Here is a 20,669-nt window from a genome sequence, read left to right on the forward strand (position 1 = left end):
GTTTGTACCAAGTAACAAAAGAGAGACAAAAACAATGCAAGTTTTGCGCCGGTAACAAAAAGCATTGTCATGCATGTGAATGCAGTGTGAATATGAGACTGCATACACCCTGCCTTCAGACATAGAGACTAAAAGTGTTCAATATTAGACAAATATACGATTACAAAAACACACAATAAATACAGATATAATATGCCATTTAACCATGACATTGTGAAATATTCTAATGAATGTTTAAAGGTCGGCTTGTTATTATGATGAAATGTTATTTCATCCTGCTTCTTCTGCCAGTGACACTGGCATTATTTAGTATTTTTAATTTAAAATATTTAAGAAAAAAAGGATTGATTTTTTTTTTACAACACTGTTTTCCCCAGTTACCCTTCTATTTAATTATGCAACTTGATGCAAAAGTCTTGGCCAATCAAGACAAACTGGACAGCTCTGAATGAGCACACAGACTATTACATTTTTGAAATAGAAATTACTGGGATGAGATAAAAGACCTGCAATAAACTCTGCTTTTGTGAAAAAAACAGGACAAGATGTTTCTCAACAAAAATGTCTTGGAATAATTCACAAATTCATGGTTATGTGACATATTTTGACTGCATTTGTTCTTTTTTATATTTATGTGTTTAATATTCAACACTTTGGGGCTCCATAATAACAAAGGTTATAATGTTGAGTTTTTCTTGAAACGGTTTTAGAAAGGCTGTAGCTTGTGGTGCATGTGCTGTTTCTGAAATTCAGTCTACTCATTTTATACCAGAGGGTAAATATTAGAAACGCCTCTTCGTATAAAACAATATGACTCAACAGCACCACAATCACAGCCCCCAAAATGACCATACAGATGAATCTATAACTCTCCAAAACATTTTAAACAAAACATTTGAACTGTGTATATTTTCTTATGGAGATTAAGATGCAAAGAAAAATGTTAAACATAAATCACAAAATTATGTAGTAAACGCTGTACTTCAGAGGCTTGAAAAGTTCCTCTTGTGAACATGGGGATTTTGACTGTGGCTTGCCATTTACATTGAGCTTTAATTATGGTTAGAGAGGCAAGTATTTCTGACATTTGCCAAAGCCTTCTCATGAAAGATGTAAAAAAAGAAAACCCAATCCCTTCATCTTTTTTTATTCTACATTTAATATGATGAAAACAAGGCCCTGTACAATCCACCTTCGCAGTGAGTACAATAATTATTTTACAATTTGTACACATTAGAACATGGTGCTAGACTGGTTCCACCCGTTCAAAATGCAGTCGAGAATGAAAAAAAAAAAAAAAGAAAAGAAAAAAAAAAAAAGGAACCAAAATCCTCTTTGAAACCCACACCACAAGGAACCTCCATTCCAAGAGAGGAGATCATTTTTTTGGCCGATCATACAGCAGGCCTGAAGTGAAAAATGTGTCATGAGAGACCAACCAGCATTTATGGAGCTTTTATGTGTGTCCCCTGATTGATCCATTAGATAAAAGCATGCTGTGAAGCTACAGCTCTTGATCTCTCCAACCACTAGTACAGACCTGGCCAAAATATTGAAAATGGCATTAAATATTTCAGCTAAGTGAGGTGCACTTAATTCAGATCAGACATGAAAACAACCTCAAAGAAACAGACATATTTGCAACATAATTTAAGCACTCTTCATGTGTTCTCAAGTACTCAAAATGTATTTTACTGCTGTTGTAAACCAGGTCTGTGCCAGTTACCACTTTGTCCTCTTCTTTAAATTTAAAATCCTCTGGGAGGAATAGGCCAAGAGTGTCTGTCAACCTGTACAGCCATCATTGTGCCACAAAACACAAACATAACACACTGACATCAACATTTAAAACAGGGGAGTGAATTCAAATGTTCTCTTGGTCTGCATGTAGCCGCATGTTTGCTTTAACATGTTGACGCTCGTTCTCGACAGCACATGGTTAACTGGCAAACAGGCTCACCCAATTCTCTCCAAAGGCCACAAGAAACATGATTTTATACAAAACTAGATCCCCTCCTTTCATCTCTCTCAGCAGAAGAAATCTAATATTGCTAGAAAACTTCCCCATCTTTTGCATGATTTTTTTTTTTTTTTACACAACTTCTGGAAGAAAAGTTAAGCTTCCCAGTGTTTCCCAGAATCAAAGATGAAAGCACTTCCAAGTTCATTTAAACGCATAGCAGTCCAGAAAAAAAACAAGGCTCTCAGTTTCTCTCAACTCGATGTTAGCTTTCACTGAATTCACTTGTTTTATGCTACATAAGTGTACACTTTGCGGTCCTCCGGTGTTCTTGCCAAATATTCCCTCTCAATGAGTCCTTCAATACGCTTCTTGATGACTACGGGACTAGGGAGGAATCGCGCTCGCAACTGCTGTGTGACCTGCGGAGACAAAAAACACAGTAATCGGTATATTAAAATGTCTTTTTATCCAAGCATCGTAACTCTCATTTTAATCACCATTATCATCACCTTGGTTTATATCTTTTGCTTTCATTGTCTGATCATTTACAGCACTACACTGTACAATACTGTGGACAGGTTGCGTACAGAGGAAAGAAGTGTGTTGGGAATTTTTATTGGTTTAATTTGGGGAAGTTTGTTACGCGAGACTCCTTTTCATTTCATCTTCAGCCTTGCCCCTTTGTTCCTTTGCCGAGAACCACAAGGGCTCACTTCTTGTACGTCACATCATTCACCACTAGGGGACTCACTGAGAAGAAGATAATGTGCTCTGTTCTCTGTGACAGCGTTCACTGAAAAATGTGGAACCAAATGTAAAACACTATGGCACAGCATCCACTTCAGCTGACTGACCTCTGCTACCAGGACATTGTGCTGCATCTTCTTTCTAGACTTCATGATGCGAACAATGGCAGCTTCGATCTCATGCTTCCTGTCATCATCCACTTTCTGTCGTGTCTCCTTCCTCTCTGGGTCTGACTCCCCCTGTTTAGCTGCCACTGGGTGGTGCACAAGAGAGGAAAGCAAATGCAAAAGACAAGGAGGAATTAGATTAAAATAATATACTTTCTTTTTGCCAAGCAAGTGTCTGAATAATCTATGATGAAGTAAATGTTAAGAGTTTCAAACGTTTTGTTAAATTTACTGCAGTACATTTGACAGTACAGTATTGACACACCTAATGTCTCTGCACTGCAATTCAGTGCTGCAATTTTCATCTAGCTGAGTAAAAGTCTCTGCTATGCACATCAGACAGAGTTTAACATACAGTATATAACAATTGCATCAGTAGAGCAAGATAATATCATGTTATTTTGTTTCTAATCAGAAAACTTCCTGTGAACTTGATTTAGTCTACCTGTCTGGATCTTGACACGGTGCAGTTTGGAGGTAAACTGGTCATTGACTGTAAACACATGGCCATTCTCAATCTCCTTGGACTTGGGCTCCTTGGTGAGGACTCTCTGAGTGGGTTTCCCACAGGCCAGCGACTGCAGCGCTCGCACCAGCTCCCTCTCTGGGATGTCCGTCTCCTGCTGGATCTCCTACAGGGTGGAGAGATCAAGTTCAGGTCTATGAGAATACAATAAGCATGATGTAACACACACAGAAACTTGTATGACCAGTGCTTTATCCAGGTGAAATCATCCAATATCAATAAACAGGCTGTTTGTGTTTTTTGGCACAGAATACTGTTTTTATGATACAAGGAGAATATTGTTTAGCATTTTGAGGCATTAAATTCTGTACCTCAAAGGTGGACTTGTCTCTGTTGTTGAAAAGCATGAGGATGGTCATCTGGAAGGTGGAGACCTGCAGGATGTGCTTCCTGGTGTTGGAGCCTGTCACCTGAGCTCCTCCCACTCCAACCTCTGACCCATCCTCCTGTTGACATGTGGGCACGAAAGGCCATAAGCTTGAAAACATGGTTCAGAATCCTTTTCCTCAAGAAATTATGTTTTCTTTTGATGAAAGTCCTCAAAAACACTAGATTTCATTGCTGTTTAAATAATGTAATTTTTTTTCCACAGGAGAAAGTTATCATTACTTGAGAAAAAAAAAATACATGATACATAAAACACATGAAAGTCTATTGGTGCTGATTACTTCTCAGGCTGGCATTCTCGAGTTGTTTTTACAATTATCTGTCACATTTAGATGTGTTATTATTCTTTGTGCTTACGTCAGTGTTACAAAGTGTTTCCAGCAGTACATTTAAAAGTAAAGTATTATTTAATTATTTTAAACAACACTGCTTAGAGAAAGTTAGTGTTTAAACTTTCAAAACTAAAAGTGAAATATTGACCAAGAATGAAAAACATGTTCACCTTGTTGTTTACTACTGTATATTCACTAGAGATTAAAGCTCTGAAATGTATTATTATATTCTTCTTTACAGGTGGCACATACCTTTTTGATGGGACCGTAGAAGGTGGCATTTAGATCTGCAGAGCCCATATGGTGCTGCAGTGTGAGTTGTCTGCCGCTGTGCTTACCAAGATAAAACCTACAAGCAGGGTGGAGTCATTCAAGGTTAACCTCTAAGAAGTCAATGTGCCGCAATTAATCCAATTTAAGTGGTAGTAATTTCTGAAACAGGCACTAGTAGAAGACCTTGACAATACTGCATGGCAAAAACTTATGATAATTATAGTTCTTGGGATAGACACAAGCTTTTATGTTCAAGAACTGAAAAGGGCTGTTACTCTGTTCACCATCCACTTTTAACAAAACATCATGTGGCTTAGTAAGACTCTTCCTTTTTGATCATGCAGAGAAACATTTCAGAAATATCTGGACTGAAACCAAAGTGCCGTTATAAAACCATGCACAACTATAAGCAATAAAAGTCTAATTCTGTGCATGACGTGTATTAGCTGACCAACCTCCTAAAGACTTCAAATGCATGTCGCGGTGAAGGGGGGATATTGCATTTGGGTGTTGCCGATTGTGTTGGCCAGTATCCTGTGGTCAGGACTCTCACGGTGAGATCAACCCCTCCAAGTGACACCTGAAGTTAAAAAAAACACAAGACACACAATCAGGTATCGGTCTATGCTGATGTAATTACACCCTGTAGCTTACTGCTGTTGTACTCTGATTTTTATTGGGGCAATTAGAAGTTTAGAAACAAATAAAAAATGTAGAACTTAGACAGAAAATAACTACAGACTACTGACACAAACTAGGTGCATGTGCTTTTAATCTAAAACAGATCAGTGTGTTGTTCCAGACAAATTCAAAATCTGGTAATTTCACGAAATAATAATTTAGATAAATTATAAAAATATGCCTTTTAAAATGGCTTTTTAGCTATAGACTGTGCAAAAACATGCATAAATGATTACTGGCATTCACACTTCAAGTTCACCAACTAATTATGCGCTAAACATGAATTGCACTTCAGCAAATTATAATGACAACCAGATACAGTAGCATTCTAGTGACAAAAAACCATGTGACAGCACAGCACAACCGGAAATTAGCATCATGTATTCCCAGGATATGGATAATTAGGTGCATAATTGTTTTAATGTAACTGAGCAATGCAGCAATGCTCAGTCATTTGAGCAGCCATGTAATGATTACAGATAGCAATGGGGCTCTTTGTTTTGACAGAATGAACTGTGGCGTGTAGTGTCTGTTCACCCCAGTTGTCTGTAGATGTTGTCTAAACTCATCCATGGTGGTGTTGGAGATGCTCATATCCCGGAACATGCCCTCCAGTTTAGAGGTGAACTGACAGCCGCACTCGGTCTGAGCAATAAAGATCAGAAGAAGGATCACATTTAGCTAATGACAATGCTCTTCACTGTAAATCAACATATCATACGGTGGTCAACAAATTTGTTGATTGCCAATTTGTAACAGTGGCAAGTGGATACAGCCTGCTTACTGTATGTTTCCTCTATCTAAACTTCCTTTGTCATGTACCTATACATTGAATAAACTTTAAATCCTTACTATAGGGATTTGGAAGCCCATTAACAAGATCACACATGGTGTGTGATAATAAAATTTTAGAAATTTTAGTATCACCTGAAATGTGGAAAATTTCAGTGACGTGAAAAATGTAAAGAAAATTTTTTGGATTGGATGAGCACGGGGAAAAAAAGAAACTGCATAAAATCACTTGAGCTAGATAACTAGTTCTCCTCATCTAGAAGCTGAAGGTTTTTCACTCAATAAAAAATCTTGACTGAGGTCTCATTATTTTACTCCAAAGAACATAACTTGATTATATCGCACTGCGGCTCACCTTGAGTTTCGAGATCATGTTTTTCTCTGAGTCATCAGAGACGCTCTTGTTGGTGAGCAGCCTGCGGGCCAGGTGCTGCTTGTAGTACCTCTCAAACACGTCCTTCTCCTGCATGAAGCGGAAAAGCACCATGGCCTTGTCCAGTATAGACTCCACCTCCTGCTCTGTCAACTGGATTAAACAAACAAAACCATGACACAAGGCCAGATTACACCCAATATATAAACAGAAAATACAGCACGAAGACAGTCATAAACAGATTCAATAATCTGCTCTCTCTAGCACCTTTGATACACAACACAAGCTACTTAATTGGATTACACATGAAAAATGATTAGAATATTTCCTATATACGCTATATTAAACCACAGCAATAAAATCAGGTTAGATTACCAATTTATGATACTAACATACACCTTTATCAATCTGAGATAGAATTTCTCATCTCTTGACATGTAAGACTGGCATTTCTTGTTTAGGTGCTATGTGGTTTGGCATAAAATTGAAACAGTTCTATGTTGCAGTGTGGCATCAAATCCTGAATAAGAAGGCCAGTAACATCTGTGGCGTGTGTCCGAAAAAAAGAGTATAGATCCATTAGAACGCTCACCCCTTTTACACCTTTCTTCAATTTGTCATCAATGAAGAGTGAGAGGTACTCAGGTGAGCGAGAGTTGAGGTTAAGGAAGTACTCAAAGTCGCCAGCAATAGTTTGTTTGAAGAGCCGGTCATTGTTGAAGGACTCCTGGAGGAAACGGTCGAAACGCGACTTCAAGTCAAGCAGACCCTGCAGGAAGGAAGCGGTGAGACAGGGATAAAGAGGGATGAACAATGGCTTAACACAGCAATTAAAGCTCCAACAGTAGGTACAGCAGACGAGAGCCGATCCCATCAGAAAACACGGGGGCTGCTGTCTGTTAGATGAGAGTGAGAGCAGGAACGTAGGAGAGAAACTCCAAACCACAGAAACAATTTTACAGTGGAGTTTCAAAAGTACTGTAGGATGAACATAACAAGACTTTCAAATGCAGTGCCTTCTCTCTAGTCGCCTGAATAACCTCACGTTATTCAGCAAAGGGTGACAACAAAGTGCGGTTGAGGGCACAGACAATCATGGTTTGCGGCAACAAACGCAGACAATTGGGGCAGTTGTCCTCTGCTGGGAGGTTTTGGAAGTACATTATGGTCAAGGCTTGGCACGCAATGGTGTGCTGAAGCCTGCTGAGCCAGTGGAAATTACTCCATGATCTCTAACGAGGCTAGATGTTAGGACTAGTATCTCTTTCTCTCTCATTCACCCAAAAATATATATGTGATTACAAGTGTGCTTCAACAGAGCATGTCTACCCTCTGACCTCTCTCCCATTTTGTTGAAGCAAATTAACTGGAAATTTCACATGTTCCTGCTGGTTCACAAGAATAAGCAATAATATAACTGCACTGAAATGTCTCCTGATAACTGGGCATCTTACCTGGATGTAGTCAACGGGGTTCTTTCCCTCTCCCTCCTCTGACACGAGAGCCTTGCCTTGCTCCCGCAGATACGAGCTCATACACTCACACATGGTTTTCAGCCCATTGGGAACCCTGCTAAACAGCTTGTACATGCACGCCAAGTCTGTAGATAGATATGCAGTACACATACACACACATAAATCAGATATCTATTTCTACCAACTGAAAATGACTGATCAACTGAGGATCTGCTGGAAAGGAGGTTTATTTGCACAGACTGAACTGAGGTAATTGAGTACTTCTCAGCTGAACAATGTGACAATATCTTCTGAAGGCAGACAATCGAATCATACTTACATTTCTCAAATGTCATTGTTTGTGACTTGAGCAAGGGGAACACATTGTGACTGAATTACTGATCCAGTTAAACATAAATCTTCTGCAAGTGACAGTTACAAGATTTATTAAAAGAGTGTTGGGGATTTCTATTTCTGTTTTGTGGAGTGAAGTATATACTTTTTCGCAAATTGCAACAAATAGCAACTTGTTGGATTTCATTTTCAATGATAAATGACAAACCGCAAATGCGGAAGACATGAAATGTACGTAGCATATGACGGAGCGCTTACCGTCTGTTTTGCCGTTCTTGAGCATGTGGACTAAGCCTGAGTTCTCCATCTCTACAATGGTTTTCATGTGTTTAGAGATGAGTTCCCTTTCCACCACCTTGACAATAGGCTCCTCTGTGGACTTATCCAGGCAGTGCATCACCCGCTCAATCTCCTCATTAATCCTGGCTTCCACCTTCTTTATGTACACACTGGCACTGTTTTCTGCAAGGAACTTTTGGCTCTCCATCTAAGTAAAACAAACGATTATGAGTTGGATGGGACAGAAACATTTCTCAAACACCTTACATTTTTTGTGGTAATTGAGAACCATAGTTTTAATAGAAATAAATTGTAAATAGAAATCTTTCTGTTTCACTTCAGCAACAACTTTTCATGCAGCTGTTAAAATTTTAGTTATTTAGCCTGTATGTTAACATAGGATATGAACTGTAAATTCGATAATCCTTTGTCAAAGGTGTTTTGAAAATCCTCTATAGTGACACTGTATTTTATTTATATGGGTCCCAGAAAGGGAATATGTAGCCAAGGTAACAACTAACAGAGATCCAAATAAACAATAAACAATGAACAGTCAGGGAAATGTTCTCTCACAAACCTGGAAAAATTCTGCAGACATTTCTAAGAACGGTGCCTCAAAGTCTTCTTCATAAACAGATCTCCCTTCAAGGCCGAGGATCATTAACATTTGGCAGGCATTTCTAATGGCCCCCCTGGAGGAGAGGAGAAACAGACCAAATGTTGGAGGCACAATCAGTAATGCAAAAGACAATTAAAAAAAGCTGCAATGTTAAATAAAAAAGAATCAATAAAAAACATTTGTGGATGCTCGTGTCACAGATACTATGGCTGCCAACTAAATTTTGAGTATTTGTTCATTTAAAGCCCAAAAAACAAAGAAACTTTCTGGTGCATGCACCCTGTCCACCTATGGTGACACATGATGATTTATAATTTTTCCTTAATTATTTGACTCTCAAGTATGTGAATTTCATTTTCTTCCAGTTTTTCCAAAATGAGACTCTCAACATCAACATCAACATCAACATCAACATGTAATTAATTCATTAGGCAGTCATGTGATTGAATTTTTGGCCACCTGTCCACCACCTCCCCCTTCCTCTCGCGTGCGATCATGTCCAGCAGGGTCTGTCGGAGGTGGTCTCTGATGCAGCCATAGCGAACCACCTGATCCCTAAAGATGATAAGACCCAGGTTGTAGACATTCTCTACATTGTTCTGCTGTACGTACACCCTGTCCTGTAGGACAAACACACACAAAAAAAGAGAGCATTATGATCAGACATAAGCATTTTTTTTCCTCATTGCATTGTCCGTGTCTTTTACTTGTTTAAATGTGTTTTTGTGTCATCACTTAAAGTGGCTTTAAACTTGACTGTTGTTACACTATGTTAAATCTAATCTCATCAGTTCCTTGTGTACTGCATGATGATAGGGGTACAGTGGTTAGTTTGATTTCAGTGGTACTTCCTGACCACGCCTTCTGCTTTCATGTATCTTATTTATGTATTAACATAACTGAAATATTGCTAAGATAAACTGTTTTTGCAGATTGGCATTTCCAAAGAGGACCTGTTTTTTTCAATTCCTCAGTGATGATTGATCAACAACAGCAACAATTTCAGGTTAATTTCAAATAAATACAGTATCTGTGTCTGTGGTAATATTATGCAAATATAACCATGGATCACCAGTGTATGTCCACACTATGGGCACCAGAGGAGTGCAAGCTGCCCTCATGTAGCTTAGCTACCTTAGTGGTAACATTTATATTTCTTTTAAATCATGCATGAACACATCAGCAGTCACTAGAAGCATTTGCCTCTTGACAAAAGTGTTACTTTACTGTGGTAATCACAGTAGTTAGGAGTAAAAACCAGTACTGGACATGTAAGCGTTGTTTTAAATGATGTAGCCCAGCCAATAAATGATTTTAACTATTTTAGACATACCCGACATGTTTTTCTTGATACCAATGGCACCACTGTGACGAAAGAAACTCATATTTTAGTCAGTTTTAGTCAAATAACTGAACAGATAATGTAATTCCTCTTCGACATAAGATATGAATAAGAAATATCTGAAGCGCTGCATATTTTTCTAAAAATACTGACCAGTATTCATCTCTATAATTCTGTTGGTAGTCCTGATACTACTGATGAGTGCTATTATTCAGTTTGATGAAGAATACTTTCAGTAAGCTGTGTAAATGTGTTGTGTGAGAATATTGGGAAACATCAGCTACTCACCATATACATCAGGATGTCTCTGATCATCACCATCGCTGTCTGATGGTCATTCCAGGCCTGATTTAGGGTTTGGAGGAAGTTATTGTTTAGGGAGTTCAAGACATCTTCTCGTACCTTTACGCGAGACAGACATATGCACAAATGAAGGGGACATATTAGAGTGCGTTCTGCAGCATTAGTGACAAAAAAATGCCTGACTCTGAACAAAAAACTTGAAAACTTATAAAGAGAAAGAAATGCTCCTGAATCACACTGACACTTACATTTGAAATTTCTAACTCATGCAGTTTTATACTGTGACCCTACTTCGCTGTTTCTTTGATACCTTTTCTTTACTAGTCAGGCACGCAACAGCTTGATAATAGTCACACTGCAGTGTGACTCAGCACTGTAAACCAACGTCTCTGTAGAGTAAGATTCTTAAGGGCACACCGACCTTTCTTTTTCTCTCCTCCAAACAGAGATTAATTATCAATTGCTCCTAATGTTACATGAGATCAACCCTCACAGACTCACTAACTTCTTCGTTTTATACATCCAGATCAAATGTTTATGTGCAAGATGGAACACGAACACACAAACCCACACAAACACACCTTTAAATCGAGACTCATTGTGCACACTCATTGCTTACTTATAAAAGTAATTATGAGGTAACTATTACATCTTACAACTAGTAAATCCATTCTGACTCTTTATAAAGCTGCTGCTCCATCAAGTTAAACAATACATATATTACGAGTAAAATTCATATATGAAACAATTAATGAAAATCATTATAATCATAGTATGATGTTATAAGGATGTGGTGCATTACTATAATTAATCATTGAAATGTGAGTGTGATTCCCTCCATTGGTTTTTGACTAGATATACAGAGCCAGAAGACCGTGTACATGGTTGTTGCCATGTTTTTGTAGTCACACAGGGAACATTAGAAGAAGTAAGACCAGAAGCTTTTGTAGAGAAAAAACAAACAAAACGATTTTTGCAAAAAGTTTTGCTGTGGTTGAAGTCACATGCATGGAGCCAAGCAGGATTTTAAGCTCTTCTTCAGGCCTTGTCTAGATGAAATTAGAGGAAATGTATCTGTTGCCTCTTTTATGTTGGCTTCAGAATTCACCTGCTGTCCTGGCCGCCTGGCTAGTAGTGGGCAGCAAACTGAGCTTAGAGTGTAAACTCAAATGGTGTCAGTGTTCTAAGAAATTTCACGTCTCCAAATCCTTCTGCAAGTAATTCTTAATGGCAGAAATCATTAGGCCAAACATAAAAAAACTTAGAAGTAGAGTGAATGCTGCATAGGAATAACCTGACCGTACGGTACAGCAAGATCTAAAGATGCAAAAGAAAAGTGTCATCTTTGGGTTGTTTTCAAAACTTAAGTCTGGTTCAAGTGTCTGAGATCTGTGTGTAGATATTTAGGCTGCATGCAAGTCATTACTACTCTCTTTCTTCAAAAGGGATTTCGGATCATCATTAGATAATAAAAACACACTCCGATGTCAGATCTTTTTTCTTTGATCTTTTCCTTGTTGACAGTCCCTCACTGCTAATTTACTAAGCCTGCCAAGATGAAAATGTGCATTTAATCAAGCTGGAAAACCATCTGGCTGGTATACAACAGCAGCCTGCTGAAATATCGCTCATTCTTTATCTGTACACTGTAAACTGCACACTATAGATATCACATGGCCAAACAGGTTAGGAAAAGCATTCACTGATGGCTTCTTTAACTTAGTAGTTGGAATTTAAAACAAACTAATCTAATTGTTACAGGATCAGGATTGCTGTCCCTTGTGCATTTTTTTTTTAAACATACTGCTTAGAATAGTCCAATTCACTAACATTTGGGATGTCCACCTTTTCACTTAAAAATGATTTCTTTAAGTAAATAAATCAACTAAATGTCCAATTTTAGAAAACTGTGCTCTGTAAAGGTGTCATTCAAAAACATACGGATGCACTCCGGTAACACCCAAGGCAAAAGCTGTTTTATGAAAGAGTAACCTTGTAAAGCTGAAAAACCAGAGTAAAATTACCACTCAAGATCCCCACCTACAAAACCAGGCAAGTTACAGAAATTAGGAATCTGTCAAAAGGAGGTCTGAGTGATCCTTAAAGAGTTTTACAAACCTCCCACTAGACAAGACTTGAGTAACAACCTCTGAATTTGTACTCCCCAGCTTTCTAATTTCATTTAAAACTCCCTCACCCTCACAAGGCTGCTCATGAATCAAAACAGCTCATGATTTCTGATATTTCCTTTGTTTTGCAAGGATGACACACAGGCCAAATAATAATATGAATCTCAATATCTTTATCTTAACATGAAAGAACCAAGAAGGCTACTGAAAAGAGTCTTTCTAGCTGTTAGCTTAGATTCAGATTCAAAATTCAGCCAACAGGTCTGATTAACTTTTGAATGATCAATGATTAAAATCATTGTGATAATTAGAGAGGGGCATTAACACTATCCAAAGGTCAGTCACTGTCACTGTTATTTCAATGTTTCTAAATATAGACCTAGATTTTATCAACATGATCTTAAATATTAAGTAAGTATGTAACAGTAATTACCTATTACACACTGGAGTGACAGAGAGGTCATATACACTTTAAATAACACACAAAACACAAAAACAGAAGCATAAATCATGTTTTAATTCAATCTGTCATCGCTTGACTTTGAGTGTCTGGCAAATTAACCACATTTAAGTGGTGCACCATTCTGGGTGTTTTAATTTCTTCTGACACTGAAAAAAAGCACATTTGCTTGTTAAAAATACATTGATATTTTCATGCAAATTAGCCTTATTTTATGTGAGGCACTGCATGGCATTTCAAATTACTAAGGGTTTGTATGGTTAAGGAATTACTAATGTGTTTACTACAGGGTGTGTAATCCTAACTGGTCCTGCCAAAATATACTTAAAATTCTGCACTTGTGTTAGCCTGTAATCTCTGTTAGTCTTACTTTGTTGATAAGGTGTTCAGTGACGACCTCCCGCAGGCCTGTGTACAGCTTCTCTCCATGTTTGTGGAGCACCATCGTGTAGGCATTCCTGTATAGTTCCTCAAAACTCAGGCCACTGTTATTCTTCCTCTGTATCTCCTGGATGGCATTCTTCAGAAGGTCCCAGATATTGTTGACGTACTTCTCATCCATCGTCATCTGCAAAAGGTAGCCAGTAATGGTGTGAATAAAATGACAATCACCTATGATTATTTGAAGCAACAATTAAAAACACGGGTTTTTTTCCTAAATAAAGCCTACCGATGCAGAAAAAAATCCCACTTCTGTGTAGTTTTTCCCTTGGATTCTTTCTGCACTGGAAATGTGGGCCACAGGATGGGAGAATAAATGGTCTAACTGATTAGTCCCCATTAATAACCGCAAGCTTTGTAAAGGTCTATAACATACCATAATTGTCAATTCACAGTCTTTCACACTTTAATTATTTACTTGAATGAGTCACAAACAGGACACTGTATTATACCTAAGATGACGGCAACATTTTTCCTACTTCTAACAAGCTCCCACACTTTTGCCTTCCTTTCACACATCTGTGAATTTACTATACAAGAACATACAAAAACTGGAAAGGGGACCTTTTGCACCAGTCTGATATTTTAAAGTGATACTTCCTCCCCTGTTGTCTTTAATTCCCTTAAGAACTTCCACCAAACATATGCCTGAATGTATAGATGGTGGGTTGATATTTGAGCCATGGTTGATGTAAGGGTCTGCTGATTATAGAAAATAATACAGAAATCTTACTAAACCTGAAATAAAGGCCTGGAAGAACCAATCAGGGCAAAAAAAGCTGCCGTAATTCAAAAAGGTCCTAACATGACAGCTATGTTAATACCTCCAAGAAAAGCTGTTACCATGCCAGCTCATTTGAATCCACAAACAGGAGACGAGTTGTATTTAACACAAACTCTGTTCTGATGACAGAAAGTTCACAATTGAGTTATTACACAACACTGAGGGTTGTTAAAAAAAATTAAAACACTGTGTAGTGGGTTAAGAGACACTTTTCAATTTCTTTAAAAATCCTTAGATAGTCTGATATGCCTGGTATGTCGCCATGGTTTCTGTGATAAGGTTGATTCATTTTGATTAGGATGGATGATGTCTTTCTATTTACTCGCTCTCAGTTTACCTTTGACATCTTACTTAAAACCCAATTAACCCAATAACTTATTGGGATAGTGATTAGGCAGTCTATCACAAAAAGGATAAAGGTCAGATGTTCAATTTTTACAATGCCCTGCTGAAGTATGCCTGAGGAAGACAAGGAACCCCCCTTCAGAGGAATCTTTGTTGGAACAACCCCCCAGTTGCTCTAACTAAAAGCATTAGCTTTATGAGGAACATGTAAGATGAAAGCGATACATGCCAAAATCCATACACTACGAGTAAGGCCTGTCATTACATAGGCCAGTCAATTAGTATTAAATATTTAAGGAACAACAATACATGTGTATAATTGTGAGATTACTCAATTGGGGTTCTGTATTGTTGTATCTGCCAATCCCACACATTTCTAAATGTGTGTGGTTGGAAAATGTGTTTGATTCGTCAAGCTTTTGCTGACGAATAAGAAATGCAGGAGAAAGGATTTTTAAGTTACCAGCCACACAGACAGAGTGAAAAACATGTAGTTCTGCACAGTACTGAGCTTTGGTGCATTATTATAATTACAAATCTCAAAAGCTTTAAATTTAAGCAGTTCTCCTCAGCATGATTATGGGCTTCCCAATAGCAAAAGACAAGTTAGCCAAATCAGAAAACTTAATATGTGCCACCACTAATGATGAGGAACAGTGTGTGCTCCTTCTTAGCAAACAAGCCCAAACACATGCATGTCAAGATGCTGCTCTGACAGCAAGTCTCTGTCAGGACTGGCCATATTCAACAGGCTCACATAAGTAAAAGGTCCTCTCTGCATTAACACAAGCTAACTATGTGGCCACTGTCTCCAGCACACAATTTGAAATTAGTCAGTTACTCAAAGAGGATCTGGATAATGTACGGTCTCACTCAGTGATTCACAGACAGGCTGAAATTTCAGTTTATGCAGAATGAGGTCAGTACATAAATGAGGTCTTTCAATGACTTGCAGACAAAGCGAGTGCAGGGTAGACGAGAATAGGAATCCTACACCTCAATTTTACCACTGAAATAACAAACAAACCAAGACTCTGAATTACCACCGGCAGAGTCATTAATGCAAACCCAGAACTAGGTTAGCTGACTTGTTTTTTTTTTTTTGTTAGCATCCATTTACAGCTGTGGTAACTCTGCTGCTTGCTCTTGCATGCATTTGGAAATCTAGCAAGCATCTTAGTGCACATAAGTCAGTTAGATTTAGAGTTCAGACACAACGACATATGATGCATGTGATAAAGAAAGCAAAAAGCAGTCAAAACAACAAGTGTCAATATCCAGGGCTAACGCTAGCGTCGGCTATGTCGACAGATCCAATCTGCAAACTAAGGTTTCGGGAGTTTTGAGATATTCAAACGTTAAAGACAATGAAAGTTATTAATACAACTTATCACTGAGGTTAACAGAGCAGCCACCCAACCGACCAAATAAGAGTGAGAGCGACAGGACCTTTGACGGCTGCACTTTGTTTACGGATAGACAAGTCATATCTGCTGCTCAGCTGTTTAGCCTGTTAGCATTTAGCTAGCAGCCCAGACCACGGTGGTCGAGTCACCGCCCGTCGCGCAGGCAGAGCACCGACTGCGGTGTGCACTTACAGGAAAGGCCCGTATCCTCATTTTGGTGTCCTTCTTGGTGCCGCCTTTGCTGAGATTGGACATGGTTGCCTCGTCTGTGGGCTCTGTATTCACATGAAAGTGTTCTCCAGGGAGGGACGGGGGTGACTACTGGTTTATGGAGCAGCCGACGAGCTTTCACTCAACCTCGTAGCTCCGCGTCCCGGCACCGCAAGTTTATTGTTGACAGCCAAACGCCAAACCCGATACTTCTTCATTCAGCAATGGCGGACTACCTGCAGTTCTCATTGCGCAGAGCTCACGCACTCCAACTCACGCGAGAAATCAATAATTGCGAACAATTTCTTAACTCTCCTTGCACCTGTACCTTAAACTGGTGGATGAAGTATTGAGAGCCTTTACTTAAGTAAAAATAAGAATACTACACTGTAGCAATACTACATTACAAGTACAAGTCATGTATTGAAAATCATACCTAAGTAAAAGTACGTAGCCATAATCAGGAAAATACTTAAAGATATACTATATATTATACTTAAAGAATCAAAAGTAAAAGTACTCAACAGAGTAGTGACTCATCTATTATTATATATTATACTATTAAATTATTATTAAAGGTGCATTAATGTCTTAGCAGTATTTTACTGTTGCAGCTGGTTGCACTTTCACAACGTTTGTTTGGTCCAACCTAGGGTCCAAACCACAAAATCATTAAAAATACTTTAAAGTGATTAAAGTACTTACAAGGGAAAGGGGTAAATCCTCACAATTATGAAACAGGAATCATGAAAAGTTGGCTTTTTTTGCTTAAACCATTATAAAAATAGTGGCCATTCATTTCCTGTCAATCAGCAAATCCTTTCAGGATTTCAAATTGTATTTACAATCCTGGTTGAAATTACTGACACCCCTGAAAGTACAGAATTTAGAATATCTTCAGAAATGAATGCAAATTAACCTTTTTTTTTTAATTAATCAACATATTTTAATAATATGTCCATGGTTACTGGCAAAAGAAAATAAAAAAAGAAAACTTGCATAATAGTGAAATAATACAAACTAAAAATGTACCCCAGACCCAATTATTGGCATCCTTCACCCTACTTGGTTACAACCTCTTAATATTTCTTGCAGCCATCTAGAAGCTTCTTGCACCTGTCTGCTGGTAGTTTCTGCAACTCATCCATTGCTATGCGTTCAAGCTCTTTTAAGTTTGCAGGAGTCCCTTTTGCAATGGCAGATTTCAGCTCTCTCCAAAGGTTTTCAATGGGATTTACATCAGGACTCAATGCTGACCAGTTTAAAACAGTCCGTCTTTTCCGTTTCAACCATTCTTTTCTGCTGCTGGATGTGTGCTTTGGGTTGTTGTCCTGCTGAAAGACCCAAGACCTTTGCCTTAAACAAAGTTTTCTCATGCTGGGTAACACATTTCACGCTAAAATGCCTTGGTAATCTTCGGATTTCATCAGTCCTTTGATGCATTCAATGCCTCTAGTGCCAGAGGCAGCAAAGCAGCCCCACAGCTTGATATAACCTCCACCATGTTTTACTGCAGGTAGGATGTTCTCTTCCTTATTAGCTTCATTTCGTCGCCTAGAAACAAACTGGTGCTCTGCATTCCCAAAGCGCTCTACTTTGATTTCATCTGGTCATCAAACATTATCCCAGAAAGACTGTGGCTTATCTATGAAAGTTTTTGCAAACATTAGTCTTGTCTTTTTGAGCCTTTCTTTCAATAGCGGTGTGCTCCTTGGCCTTCGCCTATGGATCCCAAATTGGTTTAGTGTGCAGCGTTTGTTAAAGGCTGAAACCACCACTTCAGATTGCTCCAGGTCAGCCTGATGCTCTTTAGATGTTTTGCCTGGTGGTTTTACCACAATCTGCATCACCCTTCGCAGACTTCTCTCATTGAGTTTCTTCTTAGCACCACGTTTTGGAAGCGTCTTAACAGTTTTATGATTGTGAACTTTCTTGATAACATTACGAACTGTTGAAACAGGAATTGCAAGGTCTCCGGGGGTTGCTTTGTAGCCTTTGAAATTGTTATGTTTTTTGATAATAGCATTTCTGAGGCTTTCAGGCAGCTCTCTTGTCTTTGCCATTGTGAAAAAAAAAACTTGAAACAATTAACCCCTTTTTTATGCAGTAAAACCATCATACATTGGTTAATTCAGGTCATGTGAACACTGAAAATAAAGCACAGGCCAGTTTTATTTGTTTTTTATTTTGTTTGAGGAACTATTTTAAATTCATCACAAGGGTGCCAATTATTCTGTCAAGTCTACATTTTATGTCTGTATTTTTAAATTTCACTATATGAAAGCATTTTGTTCAGTAACTTTGGACATTTTATTAAATATTCTGATTATACAAAAATTCTGGGGTTCCTGTAATTTCAACCGGGACTGTAAGGATAGTAGTTGAGTACATGTACTTAGTTACATTCCACCACTGACCTAAGAATAATTTAGATGGACATTTAAGCAGAGACTTTTGATATTAGAGCAATTATTTAATCGCCAATTCTTACCGAACCTGTTATGTGCTATGTTGGTAGATATATTTCAGTGGTGGAAGAAGTACAAGAGTTGCTCAGATTCTTCACCTGCTTTACTAGTAAAATTAGTAATCCCACCATAGACAGATTATGAGAAAATGGGCCCCTGCACACAGACAGGTAAAAATCCTTCCCACACCTGCTATACAGGACCCTCAGACTGAAAGAGACACAAAATGACTACATTGTGTGTCTTTCATCTCTTTGTGGTCGTTTTGTCTCTTTATTATAACTATAATAAAATAAAATGAATAACTCCATTTTATTTTACTTATACTTCAACTCTATTACATAAATATCAATATTGTACCTTTTACTCCTCTGTATTGATTTAGTATCCCTACATTTTACCTTTCAGATCAAGATTTTCTATGGAAAGTATTTGATCAGTTTTTGAACTATGATGCACTGTTTAAAATTCCGATGATTATATAAATTGGTTAAATTTACCGTGTCCATGAACTACAACATTAAAGCGCTGCTTACATGCTAATGCATTAATAACAACAATGTAATAATAAAGTCATATAACCAAACACTGTCAGGGGTCATTCTGCATAATGAGTTCCTGTACTTATGACACTTTAAGTACATTTTGTTGCCAATTCTAAAGTAATTGTTGTTTGAGTAATATCTTGAATGTAGGACTTTTATTTGTATGGAGTTTTTTTTTGTTTTTTTTTTACAGAAATATAATGCTTCTTTTACTAAAGTTAATGATATGACTACTTCTTACACAACTGAAAAAATACATAATTGCAAGTAAAAGTCCTGTGTTCAAAATTTTACATCAGCAGAAGTGAAAACGTAATGTATAATTTACATATAGGATAGAAATTAAAATACTCATGATACAGAATGGCCTCGGTCAGTTTTACATGCGCACAGATGGAAAGTAAAATAGTATCTTAATTTAAAATGTTATTACTGCTGCAATTAACTTTATGTCTTCGTATGTCTTCTCTTTGTGCCGGGTTAATTTGGTAGGGTGTGACTGGGTTGGTTTGGGCGGTATTGTGCTGTCTCAAGACTTTGGACCAGCTGAATGAACTCTTCTCTGGCTGCCCCTCATTGTAAGATTAGGGATGTGTATGTCTCTTTTTGCGGGTTAATTTGGTAGGGGTGGTGCTTGGGTTGGTTTGGGCGGTATTGTGCTGTCTCAAGACTTTGGACCAGCTGAATGAACTCTTCTCTGGCTGCCCCTCATTGTAAGATTAGGGATGTGTGCTGGTACTGAATGTCTGCAAATCACTTGTTTTTAGGGAGGATGTAAATGTGATTGTTTTTTTTTTTTTTGTTTAGTTGTATTTTCAGTAATAGGAGATGTCCCTGGCCGAGTTCTGTTATGACTACATTATTTGGTGTTTTTATTGCTGCAAGCTCCACACATTAAAACGTGCCGTAGTGACTTTGAGAAAAGGGGCATAAAGCCAATGTCCCTTTTCTCTAATTCATAATCAGATTGTACTTCCACATAGAATCTGTTCGTTGTCTGACAAACTGGAATATGTTCAATCTGATTTTAATTAGGGATGTAAGATTTAAAGCTTTCCTACCTTAGATGACTTTGCTGGCTTGAATTTCTCACACACAACACTGTAATGTTGTTTTGTTTTTGGTAGGGTTTGTCTTATTTTAATAGGTATGGGAGAATTTCATTAAATCCAGATATGTCTCAGAATAGGCATAATTTTAGGCACAAAATTGGCTAAAAAGCCGATGAAGGAACCCATGTCAAATTCTTAAATGATGCAAAAAACAAATTTCAGTTTAATCAAATTTTA

General features: G+C 37.9%; 1 protein-coding gene across 1 annotated transcript; it reads right to left on the reverse strand.

The window, feature by feature from the left end:
* Positions 1–1,182: 1,182 nt before the first annotated feature.
* cul3b (cullin 3b) lies at positions 1,183–16,659 on the reverse strand. Its single transcript, XM_040131415.1, has 16 exons — positions 16,350–16,659; positions 13,552–13,749; positions 10,578–10,691; positions 9,407–9,567; positions 8,906–9,020; positions 8,308–8,536; positions 7,696–7,841; positions 6,834–7,010; positions 6,224–6,394; positions 5,614–5,721; positions 4,851–4,975; positions 4,375–4,471; positions 3,715–3,849; positions 3,323–3,509; positions 2,818–2,963; positions 1,183–2,382 (listed from the first exon to the last, which is right to left on the reverse strand). Exons 1-16 carry the CDS (start codon positions 16,410–16,412, stop codon positions 2,251–2,253), a joined length of 2,304 nt encoding a protein of 767 aa, XP_039987349.1. The 5' UTR covers positions 16,413–16,659; the 3' UTR covers positions 1,183–2,250.
* Positions 16,660–20,669: the final 4,010 nt, after the last annotated feature.

The sequence above is a fragment of the Xiphias gladius genome, chromosome 7, assembly GCF_016859285.1.
Source record: "Xiphias gladius isolate SHS-SW01 ecotype Sanya breed wild chromosome 7, ASM1685928v1, whole genome shotgun sequence".
NCBI classification, from domain to species: Eukaryota; Metazoa; Chordata; class Actinopteri; order Istiophoriformes; family Xiphiidae; genus Xiphias; species Xiphias gladius.